This window comes from Trichomycterus rosablanca, chromosome 6 (genome assembly GCF_030014385.1).
Source record: "Trichomycterus rosablanca isolate fTriRos1 chromosome 6, fTriRos1.hap1, whole genome shotgun sequence".
Classification (NCBI taxonomy): Eukaryota; Metazoa; Chordata; class Actinopteri; order Siluriformes; family Trichomycteridae; genus Trichomycterus; species Trichomycterus rosablanca.
Genome location: NC_085993.1, coordinates 49,229,686 through 49,248,555, shown reverse-complemented (window position 1 = coordinate 49,248,555; position 18,870 = coordinate 49,229,686). Strand labels below are relative to the sequence as shown.

Genomic DNA, 18,870 nt, shown 5'->3' with positions numbered 1-18,870 from the left:
ACTGATCAGCCATAACATTAAAACCACCTCCTTGTTTCTACACTCACTGTCCATTTTATCAGCTCCACTTACCATATAGAAGCACTTTGTAGTTCTACAATTACTGACTGTAGTCCATCTGTTTCTCTGCATGCTTTGTAAGCCCCCTTATGCTGTTCTTCAATGGTCAGGACCCCCACAGGACCACTACAGAGCAGGTATTATTTAGGTGGTGGATCATTCTCAGCACTGCAGTGACACTGACATGGTGGTGGTGTGTTAGTGTGTGTTGTGCTGGTATGAGTGGATCAGACACAGCAGCGCTGCTGGAGTTTTTAAACACCTCACTGTCACTGCTGGACTGAGAATAGTCCACCAGCCAAAAACATCCAGCCAACAGCACCCCGTGGGCAGCGTCCTGTGACCACTGATGAAGGTCTAGAAGATGATCAACTCAAACAGCAGCAATAGATGAGCGATCGTCTCTGACTTCACATCTACAAGGTGGACCAACTAGGTAGGAGTGTCTAATAGAGTGGACGGTGAGTGGACACGGCATTTAAAAACTCCAGCAGCGCTGCTGTGTCTGATCCACTCATTCCAGCACAACACACACTAACACACCACCACCATGTCAGTGTCACTACAGTGCTGAGAATGATCCACCACCTAAATAATACCTGCTATGTGGTGGTCCTGTGGGGGTCCTGACTATTGAAGAACAGGGTGAAAGCAGGCTAAAAAGTATGTAGAGAAACAGATGGACTACAGTCAGTAATTGTAGAATTGTAGAGGTGGAGCTGATAAAATGGACAGTGAGTGTAGAAACAAGGAGGTGGTTTTAATGTTATGGCTGATCAGTGTATGTCTGAGCTCTGTGTGAGCAAGAAAAGGATCAAAATTCAACTAGGGCTCATAATTTTTGAATCAATATGGCACTTTTAGCTGCAGTGTGTGTACACACACACACAGTACGCACGATCACACACTCAGTCATAGGTTAAGCTCCTCACGCTCAGTCTTGTCACGAAACACTCTCGGGCACGTACAGGATCCAGAGGCTGGCGGAGAAGCGGCGCCTCGTATTTACGGTGGGTGCTGGACGCAGGCGTGCTGGAGCAGGGCATCGCTTATTTCAATTAGATTTCCTAATAACTCTGAAACCTGATTACCCTCGGTGACCTCAGTCATCAGCTGATTGTGATGACAAAACAGAAGCGCTGTTTGAGGAATAATACAGGCCTTCTTTCGGCTCATGTCACGGCGGCGAGGGAGAGGTGGACGGGACACCACGAGAGAGAGGAAAGTCCCGTCTGTCTCTGTTACAAGTGAGACGAGAAACTAGACCACAATCCAATAAGAGTAAGGTCAGTTAGGAGCTGAAGCACAATACACACGTTGTGTTCCTGATGACTCCCACAAAGCTCTCTGTTATGTGCATAAAGTCCTTCGAACAGTCCGGCTGCTTATACGACAGTTGTGATGAAATGTGGTGAGCCCTGGAATATCACATGTGAAACTTTCGTCCACAATCACGATGGTCACATGACTTTACAAGGGTTGCAGTGATTCTTTAATTTAGTCAAAACACCCGTGAGAAATTAGTGAAAATATATATATATACTGTATATACTCACTGTCCATTTTATCAGCTCCACTTACCATATAGAAGCACTTTGTAGTTCTACAATTACTAACTGTAGTCCATCTGTTTCTCTGCATGCTTTGTTAGCCCCCTTTCACCCTGTTCTTTAATGGTCAGGACCCCCACAGGACCACCACAGAGCAGGTATTATTTAGGTGGTGGATCATTCTCAACACTGCAGTGACACTGACATGGTGGTGATGTGTTAGTGTGTGTTGTGCTGGTATGAGTGGATCAGACACTGCTGGACTGAGAATAGTCCACCGACCCTGTGGGCAGCGTCCTGTGACAACTGCTGAAGGTCTAGAAGATGACCGACTCAAACAGCAGCAATAGATGAGCGATCGTCTTTGACTTTACATATAAAAGGTGGAACTAGGTAGGAGTGTCAGTGCTGAGAATGATCCTGCACCTAGATAATACCTGCTCTGTGGTGGTCCTGTGGGGGTCCTGACCATTGAAGAACAGGGTGAAAGCAGGTTAAAAAGGTATGTAGAGAAACAGATGGACTACAGTCAGTAATTGTAGAACTACAAAGTGCTTCTATATGGTAAGTGGAGCTGATTAAATGGACAGTGAGTGTAGAAACAAGGAGGTGGTTTTAATGTTATGGCTGATCAGTTCATATACAATATTTATTTTTTAACCCTATATATTAAGAATTCAACACAATCACCTTCCGATGCATTTTTCACAGCGTCATAACAACTTTTGGTTAAACCCGTAGCCACTGATGCATCACATGAAAATCTTTTTCCCCTTAAAGCTTCCAAAAAGGTGGAAATCAGATGGAGCTAAATCCGGACTATAAGCTCTCTATAAGCAACAACACTGTTTTATTAGTTTCAGCTCCCATCAGCACGACACCAGGAACCCAGAGTCAGGCCCCAACCCATTCTGTACTTGCTTCCTACCTGAGATGTTTGTGGTTGAAGACAGACTGGTTGAAGGTCTGAGCCAGGAGTCTGGCGCTCGCCTGAGAAGTTTCTTCATGCTGAGATACTTTGCTGAGATGGCGGGTTAAATGGACCAGGAGCTGGTGGTTGCACTGTGGCATGCTGGGTGAGTCCAGGATTTGCTTCAGCTGTTCACCACACTCCTCCAAACTCACTGTTTCTTTAAGGAAAAAAAACATTTAAATATCAGTCATTGTTTACTTAAAATAAGCAATGTTTTATACATGTAAAGATAGATAAAACATTCTCTTAATGTATAGACAGACAGACATATAGATAGATAGATAGATAGATAGATAGATAGATAGATAGATAGATAGATAGATAGATAGATAGATAGATAGATAGATAGACAGAAAGACAGACAGACAGATTTACAGATAGATAGATATATAGATAGAAAGACATACAGACAGACAGCCAGTCCGACAGACAGAAAGGTAGATAGATTCACAGATAGATAGATATATAAACAGACAGACAGATAGATAGACAGACAGATAGGTATATAGATAGACAGATATACATAAAGACAGACAGACAGATAGATATAAATAGATAGACAGACAGACAGATAGATTTACAGATAGATAGATATATAGATAGAAAGACATACAGACAGACAGACAGACAGACAGATAAATAGATAGGTTTACAGATAGACAGACAGACAGACAGGCCGACAGACAGACAGGTGGATAGATTCACAGATAGATAGATATATAGATAGACAGACAGACAGATAGATAGACAGACAGATATGTATACAGATAGATAGATATACATACAGACAAACAGACAGACAGAAAGATATAGATAGATAGACAGACAGATACATAGACAGACAGATATGTATATAGATAGACAGATATACAGACAGACAGACAGATATAGATAGATAGATAGATAGATAGATAGATAGATAGATAGATAGATATGTATACAGATAGATAGATATACATACAGACAAACAGACAGACAGATAGACAAAGATAGACAGACAGACAGATACATAGACAGACAGATATGTATATAGATAGACAGATATACAGACAGACAGATATAGATAGATAGACAGACAGACAGACAGACAGATAGACAGACAGATAGATAGACAGACAGACAGATAGATAGACAGACAGATATGTATACAGATAGATAGATATACATACAGACAAACAGACATATATGTATATAGATAGACAGATATACAGACAGACAGACAGATATAGATAGATAGACAGACAGACAGACAGATAGATAGACAGACAGACAGACAGACAGACAGACAGACAGATATAGATAGATAGATAGATAGATAGATAGATAGACAGACAGACAGACAGTCAGACAGACAGACAGACAGACAGACAGACAGACAGACAGATAGATACTTCCAAACTTCACATTAATGCCCATGGTTTGGGAATAGGATGTCAAACTAGCTAATAGTACTTTTAGTACTATTAATACATACTTTTGGCTGAATGTATATATTAAGCACTAGGGTTATATTATTTGTTATGATGTTTTCACTTTACCTCGGTTTAAAAACCAAAGACTTTGACAAAATGAGGAGATGTTTTGAAGCCTCCACGTCTCCATGTTCGTACTGTTAGCATGTGTTTAAAAAAAGCCCATATAATGTAGAGCATGTAGCAGGGTGTTGAAGGGACAATCTCTCATTAAACTAAAAGAGAGCAGTAATACGCACTAGCGCAACAGGAAAATCTGCCCAGTAAGCACTATCATTTTCCTCCACACCCACAAACTTGAGAAATATGCAGCCATTAGCACTTACATGCGCCGAGGCAAATGAAGGATGTTCCTCCAGCCCGTGATTACCTACCCGACGCTAAATTATTAAACACAAAGCATTCAGCAGATGCATGGTCCATTTTCCTCTGTCTGCCGGTACTGACAGCCTGCGCTGGAGTCTCATCTGCGATGGCACCAGCGATGATGGAGCTGCATAATAAAACCTCTGAGCTGGGACTTTAGTGTTAGCCCAGCGGGAGCTAACCTGCTAGCCTATTGTCTGTTAAAGCACCAGGGAATAAGGCTCTGATTTGAAAAGCCAAATTTATTGATTAGAACCGTTCAAATTGGGTTTTTCCCACATAGAGCAGGTCCACATCTGTGCTTCAGGGACCCAGATGCAACTGTGTGTTCAGAAAAGACACCACGAGAACTGGAGGAGGGAGAGCTGGGTTATAGAATGAGCGCAGTGATTCAGCATAATGACTTCTGCATGCAAAACAGTTGATCAGAGACGTGGCTCAGCGCAATCTGCTCGTACATCATCGTTAACTGATAATTTATTGATCAATTAATGCTAATAGCATTAGGTAATACAATAGCATTAAGTCACACCATATTATTTACATTAGTGGAGGGACAAAAAGTAAAAAGACCACTAGTAAAAATGCTCCTAATTAAAAAAAAAAAAAATATATAATATAACAAATAAAACGTCACTATTTTATTTTTTATTTATCATATTTATTATTCTTTTTGTTACGTCAAATACAAAGAAATGTAATCTGTGTGTTTTTACATATTATTAGTTTTAACTGGAATTGTTTTATTTTTTTACTTTTAGACCTCATCGTTACGCTTATACAAACCCCCATTTCCGAAAAACGCTGTGACATTTTGTAAAAAAAAAAAAATTAATAAATAAATAAAATTATAATAAATAAATGAATAAATAAATAAATAAATAAATAAATAGATTAATTAATTAATAAAATACTACTACTACTACTACTACTAATAATAATAATAATAAATACATTAATAAAAATAAAATAAATAAATAAATAAATAAATAAATAGACTAACTAATTAATTGGTTAATAAAATTCTACTACTCCTACTAAAATTAATAATAATAATAATAATAATAATAATAATAATAATTACAAAAATAATCTGTTATTTGCTCATATTTTTAAAGATGTTTCCAAGAAGATTTGCGGAAAAATAATGATTATAGAGTCTGAATACTTTTGCAAGAATTATATCCTATTTAGGTTTTGAGCTTTTAATACTTAATTAAATATGTTTTAATACATGCTCCACCATTATGGGTGATTAAGTGTTAATTAAGTGTAGATCAATGAGTTTTTGTTTGTTTGTTTATTAGGATTTTAACGTCATGTGTTACACTTCGGTTACATTCATGACAGGACACGTAGTTACTCATTACACAAGATTCATCAGTTCACAAGTTTAATATCAAACACAGTCATGGACAATTTTGCAAGTCTTTGGACTGTAGGAGGAAACCGAAGCTCCCGGAGAAAACCCACACAGAGACGGGGAGAACATGCAAACTCCACACAGAAAGATACTAGAAATTACCCGAAGTGTGTGCTTGCGACATGTCTGAGGTGTTTCCTGCCTTTCGAGGTGCCTCACCAGGATAAAGCGGTGATAAAACAGACAATGAATGAATAAATGTATATAATTTAACTTTTTATTGCCGTTCCTCCTCATCTCTCTCACGTCCAGGCGCTATAAATCCGTTCGGTCACTGTTTAATGATCATCTATACGGTGGTATGAGTGTCAGAGCCGAATCTCCATCGCGGGATGATTTTCAGTGTCAGATGATCTATCATCATATCGTCCAGTCCTACCTGGTGTATAGAAATTATAAAATACCTCCAGCACTTTTTAATAAACATAAATCTGTATTTAGAATAAATGACGCATCGATACACTCTAAATGGACGTATTTCTGCTTGTCATTTACGGTGTAATTTACGTCGGCTCGCTCGTTGAAGACGCGTCAGGCACTTTGCTTATAGAATGACGCATCTTCAGTCGTATATTCGGAGCAGAACGCGTCGCTTTGTGCGGCCGTGTAAATCTCAGCCATCACGACACTTTTCCTTTCACGTAAGGACAATCCTCTAAAAGCTGCTCATGCACGCTGCGGACACCCTTAACCTCCAGCCAATTTTATTTCTGCTGTGAATTATGACCATCATTAAGGCGTGGCTGGTTAAGGCACCTCAGCCACGGTGCTTATGTAAGATAAGTGTTCCGAGGTCAAAGGTAATGGGCAGTAAAAGTGAGGGGGAGGGGGGGTTGGTTAAATGATGGATGCCTGACAGCCCGTAGGCCCAAATTTGGGTCAGCGCTTTGACCTTGGCCTTAGACCCCTGGACTCTGCACTTTCACACCCACACACGCTTCGGTCATCAGCCTCGCTCTAAAAACACACAAATGCATTTTAATTTCACGTGCAGTTTGAACAAGGTCCGGCCCTCCTGTTCCTGACCCCCGATCCGACTGTCCGTGATCAATGCCACCGTTCGATAAAGGCCACGGCCACGGGCGTCGGGCGGAGGCTGGGAACTCGGCTGAGTCCATCTGGACCCAGCATGAGATAAGTGGGGGAGGGAAAGTCTGCAACATTCCTGGAAGGGAGCACAGACGCCTCTGCTGGGACAGATGGGTAGCAGTGTTTTATGCTTACGCACCCTGAAAGATAAACTACAGAGCCAAAAGTATGTGGACGCCTGACCATGAGCTTGTTTGGCATCTCAATCCATCTCTCTGTCTGCCTGTCTATATATATGTATATATCTGTCTGTCTGATAGACAAGATCTGTCTGTCTATCTATCTATCTATCTATCTGTCTGTCTGTCTGTCTGTCTGTCTGTCCGTCCGTCCGTCCGTCCGTCCGTCCGTCCGTCCGTCCATCCGTTGTGTATGTCTGTCTTGCTATCTACATATCTATCAACTGTCTATTTATCTATCTGTCTGTTGTCTATCTATCTATCTATCTATCTATCTATCTATCTATCTATCTATCTATCTATCTATCTATCTGTCTGTCTGTCTGTCTGTGTCTGTCTGTCCGTTCGTTGTGTACGTCTGTCTTTCTATCTACCTATCTATAAACTGTCTATATCTATCTGTCTGTCGTCTATCTATCTATCTATCTATCTATCTATCTATCTATCTATCTATCTATCTATCTATCTATCTATCTATCTGTATGTCTCTCTGTCTGTCTGTCTGTCTGTCTTTGTGTCTGTCTATCCATCTACCTATCTATCTATCTATCTATCTATCTATCTATCTATCTATCTATCTATCTATCTATCTATCTATCTATCTATCTATCTATCTATCTGTATGTCTCTCTGTCTGTCTATCTGTTCTAATAGTTCACAATAGTTTCGGTTAACCTCAAATTTGGAACTATATGGCAAAAGGAAAACAATACAATAAAGTGTGCAGTTTGTGGAGTTTGCATGTTCTCCCTGTGTCCATGTGGGTTTCCTTTGGGTGCTCCGGTTTCACCCAACAGTCCAAAGAAGTAAAGTCAGGCCATCATAATTGGTTCTTCTGCTGCCCAAACTTTCTTTAGGAGTGAGATAACCCACCACTTGTTCTTTTCACAACAACTGATATGATGAGGCTTCATTCCATGAGGCTAAAATAGATCTGGCCTGTGATGGACTAGTGACCTGTCCAGAGTTTTTCCTGCCTCTCGACCAATTAATCAGACCCTGTGACCCTGACCAGGATAAAGCAGTGGTAAAACAGACAAGTAAGCAATGTACCTGTTTCAGTGACATTTTAACAGTCATGCACTGATACAATACTTTATAATCAGTTTATGTACAATGTTGTAAATGTATAAAACTGAATGTGCTGCACCTCTGTAGTTCTGTAGTACTGAATGTGCTTCAGACTGAAAGCTCAGATGTAGGGCAGCACAGTCATCATCATGAGATAGGGCTGAGGGAACAATGCTTACATCATCCAGCCTGTGTGTGTGTGTGTGTGTGTGCCAGCTAAATTAGGTCATACTCACATCTCACCACAAATCAGATGAGGCTAATGTGTGTGTGTGTGTGTGTGTACATACAGACAATTTTTTCAAGTGTGTGTGATTTGTGTGTCTGACAGTCTAAATGTGTGTCTTTGGATGTTTCTGTGTGTGTTTCATTGTGCACATTATTATTATTATTATTATTATTATTATTATTATTACTATTATAATTATTACTATTATTATTATTATTATTATTATTATTATTATTATAATTATTACTATTATTATTATTTTATTATTAATAATATTATTATTATTATTTTATTACTGATATTATTATTATTATTATTATTATCATTACTATTATTTTATTATTATTTTATTATTATTATTATTATTATTATTACTGTTATGATTATTATTGTTATTATTATTATTACTATTATTTTATTATTATTATTATTTTATTATTATCATTATTATTATATAATTATTATTACTACTATTACTATTATTTTAGTATTATTATTATTATTATTATTATTATTATAATTATATTATTATTACAATTATTTATTATTATTATTATTTTATTATTATTAATTTATTATTATTATTATTATGTGCCATCCTGTTAATTCACCAGATTGAAAAAAAATAAATAATAATAACTAACAATAAATAAATAATACAAATAAACAATAAAATCTGTCTCACCCAGAATGTAATAAGACCTGCTCACCACCGTAAACACACCTTACACTTCATCTCAACTCCAGACATAACAAAGATAAACCTGCTGTTCTAACACAAAATAACTTCATCTCAGATCACTGTCTCTTTATTTATGAACTGTGCTGAATTAATCATATTCATCTAGCACATCACTATTAATCTAAACATACTATCACATCTACGTTTACTGATAACACACCAGAATTAATGACTGTCACCATCAGAGCCTGAACAGCTCCAACACGAAACCCAACACTTACCATATTTCATACAACCATAGATAATGTAGAACCAGTTTAAATAAAATGATCAGAAATGAAAAGCTTCCTTCATTGTACAAGTGGCCGCACACTGTACTGAAAGTGTATCAGATAGTATGAAAAGATGCCCTGACTGAGTATAATCATTCACTTATAAAAGCAAAACCTTTATATTATATTTTTCCTCTTTAATAGAGAGTGATAATAATAACCCAAGATGTGTTACTTTTTATATTTATAATTATAAAATTAGTTTTAATGTGAAGTGCGGCGTTTGAATCTGTAAATCATAATATTTTACTGCATAGGCTAGAAAACACAGTAGGTGTTAAAGGACTCGTACTCTTTTGGTTTAAATCCTATTTGACCCACCGCTACCAATTTGTCCATGTAAATAACATATGTGTGGAAACTACAAAGTAAAGTATGGTGTTCCTCAAGGGTCAGTATTGGGGCCTCTGTTATTTGCACTCTACATGATAGCATTAGGGAAAAGATATTTATAAACATGACATTAATTTTCACTACTATGCAGACGACACACAGCTGTATAAATCAGCCATACTCTCAACAACATTAACACGATCAGTAAAATTGTAAGACCGCAATACTGAAGTAACTTTCAGTCATAATATTTTACAGCATTGGTTTACATCCTATTTAACCCATCGCTACCAATTTGTCCATGTAAATAACATACGTGTTATACTATTACCCATTATACTAAAGGGCAGTAGTAGCCTAGCGGTTAAGGTACTGGACTATAAATTAAAAGGTTGCTGGTTTAAGCCCCACCACTGCCAGGCTGCCACTGTTGGGCCCTTGAGCAAGGCCCTTAACCCTCAATTGCTCAGACAGTATACTGTCACAGTACTGTAAGTGGCTTTTGGATAAAAGTGTCTGCTAAATGCTGAAAATGTAAAATGTAAGTGTAAATACCATTAGGGAAATCTAATAGAACTAATAGAACTAAGGTATTACTTGTCAGAGCCAAAGCTGTGAGGGATATGTTGTCTAATCTGGTGTTAAATCTTAATGCTTTATCGCAGCTCAGTGGTAAAACATTTGGGTGTCACATGTAGCTTGAGCTGAATAAATACAGGCTATACATGGCAGCCATCCAGTGTACACGTCAACATCTGGCCTAAGCCTGCTTACCCTGAGCAGTGTAGACCAGTTCACTGTAGACCACAGCTGGTATGATGGGACATGGCAGCTCCTGCAGATACTCCCTGAGAGTATCAGCCAACACAGCTAATTCGTATTGCTCAAAATCCACTGCAGATGAGTCTGGAAAAAAGAAAATAAATAAATAAATAAGAAAGTTTACTGCAGACATCCTTATTATTGTCTTCACAAGACGGGAGTCGAAATGACCGCTATCTATTAGCAATCTCGCCTGATTCGATGGCGTCCTTCAGAAAGCAAACAGCTCTGAGAATTAGCCGTCTAGTCGATAACTCACTACCTGAGATAATGGCCATCTGAGAGCGCAATTAGACAGTGGAAATTTTAAAAGCCTCTGATTGCGCTGAAATTATAAAGGCATATTGATATATTGAGAAGTGTTCAAAAAAAGCTGATGGGTTTCCTCCTACATTCCAGATGAGAGCGGTCCAATTAATAGCTGGGATGTGACCGTCAGGTTTCCACATAGATCACACAAGTATATTAGCTGTGTATAGCTGTATATAGAGCTCTGGAGCACAGAAAGATCTCTATGGAAGTAAACGGCACACAGAGATTAAAATGCTTAATCCTACAGACTAAAAGCTCATTATTTTCCCATACTACTTTATTTGCATGCTGTTATAAAGCCTACTATTCAAACCAGGAATAAATAAATATATAATGTTTAACCCAAAACTGAGAACCCATAAGATATTATACTATAATGTATTTTTAATCATGTGTGACAGTTAATATAAATTGTTTTTTAAATATTCAAACAATAATGTAGTACAGTAAATGTGTATTAGAGTATACATGCAATCCATCCATCCATCCATCCATCCACCAACTAATCCATCCATCTATTCATCCATCCGTCCACCTGACAGTCTATTCATCCATCCATATATCTATCCACCAACACATCCAACCATCCATCCATCCATCCACCAACTAATCCATTCATCTATCCATCCATCCATCAAACCATCCATCCATCCACCAACTAATCCATCCATCTATTCATCCATCTGTCAGTCCTACCATTCATTCATCCATCCATATATCTATCCACCAATACATCCATCCATCCATCCACCAAACCATTTATCAATCCACCAACCTATCCATCCATTATCCATCCATCCATCTATTCATCCATCCGTCTGTCCGTCCATCAATCCATCCATCAATCCACCAACATATCCATCCAGTCTATTCATCCATCCATCCGTCTGTCCGTCCGTCTGACCATCCATTCATCCATCCACCCACCAACTAATCCATCCATCTATTCAACCATCTGTCCATCCATCTGACCTCCCATTCATCCATCCATCCACCAAACCATTCATCAATCCACCAACCTATCCATCCACTGTCCATCCATCCATCCATGTGTTTGATATTTATTATAATTTTAATTACTGTTCCTTTTAAAATATTCAATGTTGTTGTGCAGTAAATGTGGTGTTATAATAGAGTATGCAGGTAATGTACATACAAATGTGCACCCATTAACACATTCATCCACCAACCCTTCCATCCATCAATCATTCAAACCATCCATCCATCCACCAACGAAGCCATCCACCAACGAATCCATCAACCAACAAATCCATCCATCAACCTATCCATCCATCCATCCATCAACCTATCCATCCATCCATCCATCCATCCATCCATCCATCCATCCATCGGTTATGATTTTGTCGTTCTTTCTTTAGCACCGTCCACAGTCCAGTTTCTACTGTGTGACTGTGTGAACTGTGTTAGCTGTTCCACAAAAAGTGGAATTTATTTAAATATGGGTGGAAATAATCCACAATGATCTATTAAAAGCTCTACACTGATTTTAATGATAGTCGTGACATGGAGAAAAAAACACAGTCATGAAAGGAACTATAATAAAATAACCATTGGGTTCAAATCCACTTCTTGGAGCGGCGTTTTTAGGTTTGTTCTGAAGACATTCAGTATCAATAATGGACTGATTTGATTTCAGTGCCTGGGTTTGCTTGAATAGGGTAATAAATGCACATGCTAGTCTGAGAGTCGATGTATACAGTGAGGCCAAAAAGTATTTAGTCAGCCACTGATTGTGCAAGTTCTCCTACTTAGAAAGATGAGAGAGGTCTGTAATTTTCATCATAGGTACACTTCAACTATGAGAGACAAAATGAGAAAAAAAATCCAGGAAATCACATTGTAGGATTTTTAAAGAATTTATTTGTAAATTATGGTGGAAAATAAGTATTTGGTCAATAACAAACAAGCAAGATTTCTGGCTCTCACAGACCTGTAACTTCTTCTTTAAGAAGCTCTTCTGTCCTCCACTCGTTACCTGTATTAATGGCACCTGTTGGACATTGTTATCTGTATAAAAGACACCTGTCCACAGCCTCAAACAGTCAACCATGGCCAAGACCAAAGAGCTGTCGAAGGACACCAGGAAGAAAATTGTAGACCTGCACCAGGCTGGGAAGAGTGAATCTACAATAGGCAAGCAGGTTGGTGTGAATAAATCAACTGTGGGAGCAATTGTAAGAAAATGGAAGACATACAAGACCATTGATAATCTCCCTCGATCCCGTGGGGTCAAAATGATCATGAGAAGGGTGAGCAAAAATCCCAGAACTACACGGAGGGACCTGATGAATGACCTGCAGAGAGCTGGGACCAAAGTAACAAAGGCTACCATCAGTAACACACTATGCAGAGAGGGACTCAAATCCTGCTTAAGCCAGTACATGTCCAGGCCCATCTGAAGTTTGCCAGAGAGCTTATGGATGATCCAGAAGAGGATTGGGAGAATATCATGTGGTCAGATGAAACTAAAATGGAACTTTTTGGTAAAAACTCAACTCGTCGTGTTTGGAGGAAGAAGAATGCTGATGAACACCATACCTACTGTGAAGCATGGGGGTGGAAACATCATGCTTTGGGGCTGTTTTTCTGCAAAGGGGACAGGACGACTGATCCGTGTTAAGGGAAGAATGAACGGGGCCGTGTATTGTGAGATTTGAAGCCAAAACCTCCTTCCATCAGTGAGAGCATTGAAGATGGAACGTGGCTGGGTCTTCCAGCATGACAATGATCCCAAACACACCGCTCGGGCAACGAAGGAGTGGCTCCGTAAAAAGCATTTCAAGGTCCTGGAGTGGCCTAGCCAGTCTCCAGACCTCAACCCCAGAGAAAATTTGTGGAGTCCGTGTTGCCCAGCGACAGCCCCAAAACATCACTGCTCTAGAGGAGATCTGCATGGAGGAATGGGCCAAAATACCAGCTACAGTGTGTGCAAACCTGGTGAAGACTTACAGGAAATGTTTGACCTCTGTCATTGCCAACAGAGGTTATGTTACAAAGTATTGAGTTGAACTTTTGTTATTGACCAAATACTTATTTTCCACCATAATTTACAAATAAATTCTTTAAAAATCCTACAATGTGATTTCCTGGATCAGACCTCTCTCATCTTTCTAAGTAGGAGAACCTGCACAATCGGTGGCTGACTAAATACTTTTTGGCCCCACTGTACAAACTGCAGTGTACATGAAGTATGCATTATTATTTGAGGAATACTGTGAACTCTCTCGGTTTGCCTTCATCGTTATTTCATCTCTAATCTAGGGTCCATCTTCAAACGTTCTTACTCCTCTATTTCACAATCGTACCGTCACCCACCTCCATCTCAACACTGTATTGATCGGCAGCTTGACTAATTGTAAAGGAAGTTTCCCGGCAATCGGGTTGCAATGAGATGAAAAGCCCATTAAGCCCTGCTGATGACCTTCTCCCTCATGATTAGTTTGTAGACCTGCTAAACGTGATTAGTTTGTAGACCCACTGCTGGACGTACTGATGCTAATGGAGAGGTTGAGGACCTGGACGCTCATTTGTCTTGTAAAGACTTTGAGACTTGAAACTCTGATGTGTGATAGACTTAAGCAAATAAAATGCTCCTCATATGATCAAACCTCCATTTAGAGAATTAATTTGTCATTTAGATGAATGTTATAAGAATGAATAAAGATACAGGATTATTTGGAGAGCCATGATCACATAGTAAAATATGTATTTGTGGAATCAGCTGAACACTTAGGACTAGATGTACCAGGCTGTTTGCACCTACTTAAGGTAAAGTCTGATTGAATTCTGTGTGGAAGAAGCTAACATTAAGGGTCTGTTCTAATACCTAGCTCTCTGTCTACACAGACACATTTTACATCATACTACACTCCCGAGAAGAAGACGTGTCTAAATTCTTAGTATTAGATCCCTTAAAATGCTCCTACTGAGGTGCCTCAATTCTGAGTGATAATCTGACTGAATAACGAGGGAGCGTCCGACACTTCCTCAGCGCTGAGGGCAATCCCAGCATTCAGTGCGGCATGACTTTTCTCACAAAAATGTACAAATATGGCGGACGAATGTGGAGCAACCAATGGAGTTTTCGGTACACGGAGGGAGACAATAGCTGGCATGCTAGCTTGTTGGTTTGAACGGCCTGAGGCTAACTGTGTTTACATTTACATTTTCAGTATTTAGCAGATGCTTTTATCCAAAGTGACTTACAGTACAGTGACACTGTCTAAGCAATCGAGGGTTAAGGGTCTTGCTCAAGGGCCCAACAGTGGCGACCTGGCAGTGGTGGGGCTTGAACCAGCAACCTTTGGATTACTAGTCCAGTACCCTAACCGCTAGGCCACAACTGTTAACTGTGTTAACTTAGTGAGCCAAAACTGTGGTTATGTCATTGTCGTAATCACTGTATAAGTAGTGCGACTAAATAATCTGCCTTATGAGTTTGATGTCTTATTAGAATCCTCTCTACTTAAGCAGCTGATCAGGTAGGCAGTAGGCAGCAAGGCAGCTCACTATGTTTTCAGACAGACCCTAAGTGTTATGTATAATATACCACCATGCTACAGGCTCCTTTATCGTAATTGCAACATCACATCAAGCTCCCTAATCCCAGTGTTGTACCAGTCCGAAAACCTAGTGAGCTGCCTTGCTGCCTACTGCCTACCTGATCAGCTGCCACAGTAGAGAGGATTCTAATAAGACATCGAACTCATAAGGCAGATTAGAAATAAATCACACTCGTGCACCTTTACACAAATTAAACATCAATAAGAATTTATTTACATTTGAAAGGAACTCCGTTGGTTGTTTCGCATTCGTCCGGTATGTTTGTAATTTTTTGTGAGAAAAGTCGTGCCGCACTGAATGCTGGGAATACCTTCAGCGCTGAGGAAACGTCGGACGCTCCCTCGTCGTTCAGTCAGATTATCACTCAGAATTAAGGCGCCTCAGTAGGAGCACTTAAGGAATCTAACACTAAGAATTTAGACACGCCCTCTTCTCGGGAGTGTAGGATGGCGTAAAATGCATCTATGTAGAGAGATCACTGGGTTTTCAGACAGACCCAATGCGGCCAAATTTCCTCTTTGTAACGCTCTCACTATAAGAAACATCTCATTGCTTCAGTGCTACTTCTTTACGAAGCTGACACAGAACATACAGTATTGCTTGGTACAGTCTGGCATACACGCCTCATTTTAACAGCCTGTCTGTCCCCTGTGTTGACATTCCATCCTTAACGGCCTGTCGTTTTTACTGTGCCTGTTAAAGTATCTGTTTTAAGGAACTGAGTCAGGAGTTCTGCACCACCGTAGTGCTGTAGTTAGAGTTTCTGAGGAGCTTTAGTGGTGTTTGCTACCTGAGAGAATATTGGTGATAAGTTTCAGATAATAAAACTGAATTCATTAAGTTTTAGCAGTTAGACAAAAGTCCTTGTTTGCTCGTGTATTTTATACTTATAATGAAATCCTCTGGAATTTTAACTCTTCTTAAGCAGCAACATCATGCAGCTAGTAAAATAAACACATTCCTCTTCAAGCTGTTTACAAGCACCAACACTCTAAAGCCTGACTGGGTGGTTCAGAGTTTAGAAAGACACACTGGTAACATAAATGAAAGAAGTTTATTGTTTGTTCCTACTGCGACTTACGTATCCATAAATAAATAATTAAATTAAATTAAATTAAATTTAAGTTCTTGTGCTATTAGGTTTAACAAAACATGGGTTTGACCCTTACACCCCACCCAAACTCCCAGATGAAGGCCAAAGCAGTAATAATAATAAAAGTAATAATAATAATAATATTAATAATAATAATAATAATAATAATAAAGATAAATAATAATAATAATAATAATAATAAAAGTGTAGTAGTAGTAGTACAGTAGTAATAAAATAATAATAATAATAATAGTGTAGCAATAATAAGTAATAATAATAATGATAATACTAATAGTGTAACAATAATAATAATAACAATTTAATAATAAATGTGTAGTAATAATAATAATAATAATAAATGTGTAGCAATAATAAAATGTATAGTAATAATAATAATAATAACAATAAATGTGTAACAATAATAATAATAATAGTTATAATAATAACAGTGATAATAATAATAATAATAATAATAATAATAATAATTATAATAAATGTGTAGAAATAATAATAATAATAATAACAACAACAACAACAACAACAACAACAACAACAACAACAATATTAATAATGATAATAATAATAATAAATGTGTAGCAATAACAATAATAATTGTAATAATAATAATAATAAATGTGTAGCAATAATAATAATAATAAGTTATAATAATAATAGTGATAATAATAATAATAATAATAAATGTGTAGCAATAATAATAATAATAATAACAACAATAATAATAATGATAATAAATAAATAATAATATTAATAATGCCTATAAACTACTTTTATTATTTTTATATTAATATTTTTGTCCATCAATAAGAATGAAAATGTAAATTTAAAAAGCTTTTTAACTTCATTAAAATCCTGATCACACACCCGATAACCTGCACTGATGTGATACGGGATTAACACAGAGATTTTCTATACCGTCTGCATTTTCCCATGGTACAGAAGCACAGCCAAGCGAGAAACGAACCCCTATTGATCAGTCCCCTCTCAATGAATCTCATTTATTGGCACCACTAACTATTTATTGCATCTACATACATTTCTTAGTTTTCTAATCATCTTCACAGTTGAGCCTCGTCTCCCGGCTTTGCATTTTTCGTCATGACTCCACATCGATCGCTTCCTCCGGCTTGGCTTGACCATTTGTTGACGGAATTTCTCTCAGTGAACTTATCGATGCCTGACACCTCTGCCTACTTCGCTAAGAGTCTTCTTCAGCTCATCAATCAGCTTAAAAAGTCTTCGGCCGCCCCTCCTCCCTCCACCGAGCTTCCACTTCAGCCATTTACATGCCTGTCAACCGAATTCACAGTAGAATCTGGCCTCCTGATCCATCTGGTCCAGCTTTATTGATCCTCTCGGGCTTTATCTGTGCCCCGAGGGCCTTATGCCAGTCTTTTTTTTAAAAACAAAGCAAGCTGATCGTCTGGACCAGCTTTGACCAGAACCCTCTCTCATTGACCTCACCCTCGCACCATATTAAAGCACCCTGGTGACACTTGGTTAGAGTTTACATCACAAAGACTCCATTCAAATAGGTCTGAAGTGTTGAAACAATGGCCTGGGTTCCAGACTGACACTGGGGGTCAGGACTGATGGTTTTACAAGTGATCTATAATGTTGATCAGTTAGAGAAGGATCAACAACTACACAGGCTACAAGTTTGTGGTCATTTCTTTAGGCTTAGGTCAGGCTTACTGATATAAGAAAAAATAAAGTAAATAAGTAAATAATAAATAAATAAAATAAAATAAAAACATATTCATAAATCATATCCTCAAGGGAAAAAGAAAGTTTCTAAAGTCTCTAAGTGTTTTTGGCGCTCGGGTGGCGCAGAGTTAGCTCACAGGTTTGAATATCAGCTGTGATACCAGCAGGCTGGGCGCCTATGATTGACTCATCCAAAGGTAAAAAAGCCAGAGGTGATTCTTATAACTGCTGCAATTCTTGCTTCTGCTGGCTGATTGAGACGGGGGATAATGGAGATCAGTGCGTAACTCTCCATGCACGATACGGATCTCCGTATGAACCCGTCTCATGCAGGTAAAAAAAAAAAAAGCAGTCGGCTACTGCACGCGTCAGAAAGGGTAAAGGTCAGCAGCAGTAGAGGAGAAATACAATCAGGTAACTGGATATGACTAAGTTAGGAGAAAAATTGGGAGGAAATGGCAAAAAATTCCAAACATATTTAAACTCCTCCTCTCCCAGAAACACTCTATTTCTGTCAGTGCTGTTATAGTTAAATTAAATTAAATTAAAACTATACATAATGCTTTAAAAATAAA

At 38.3% G+C, this 18,870-nt stretch overlaps 1 protein-coding gene across 1 annotated transcript in view; it reads right to left on the bottom strand.

The window, feature by feature from the left end:
* The window catches only part of pik3r3b (phosphoinositide-3-kinase, regulatory subunit 3b (gamma)), a 287,104-nt gene that overhangs the window by 163,124 nt on the left and 105,110 nt on the right, over nucleotides 1-18,870 (bottom strand). The window contains exons 5-6 of the mRNA XM_062998002.1: nucleotides 10,534-10,665; nucleotides 2,539-2,740 (exon numbers count right to left, since the gene is read on the bottom strand). Coding sequence (XP_062854072.1) covers nucleotides 2,539-2,740; nucleotides 10,534-10,665 — 334 coding nt within the window. The remainder of the gene's footprint in view (nucleotides 1-2,538; nucleotides 2,741-10,533; nucleotides 10,666-18,870) is intronic.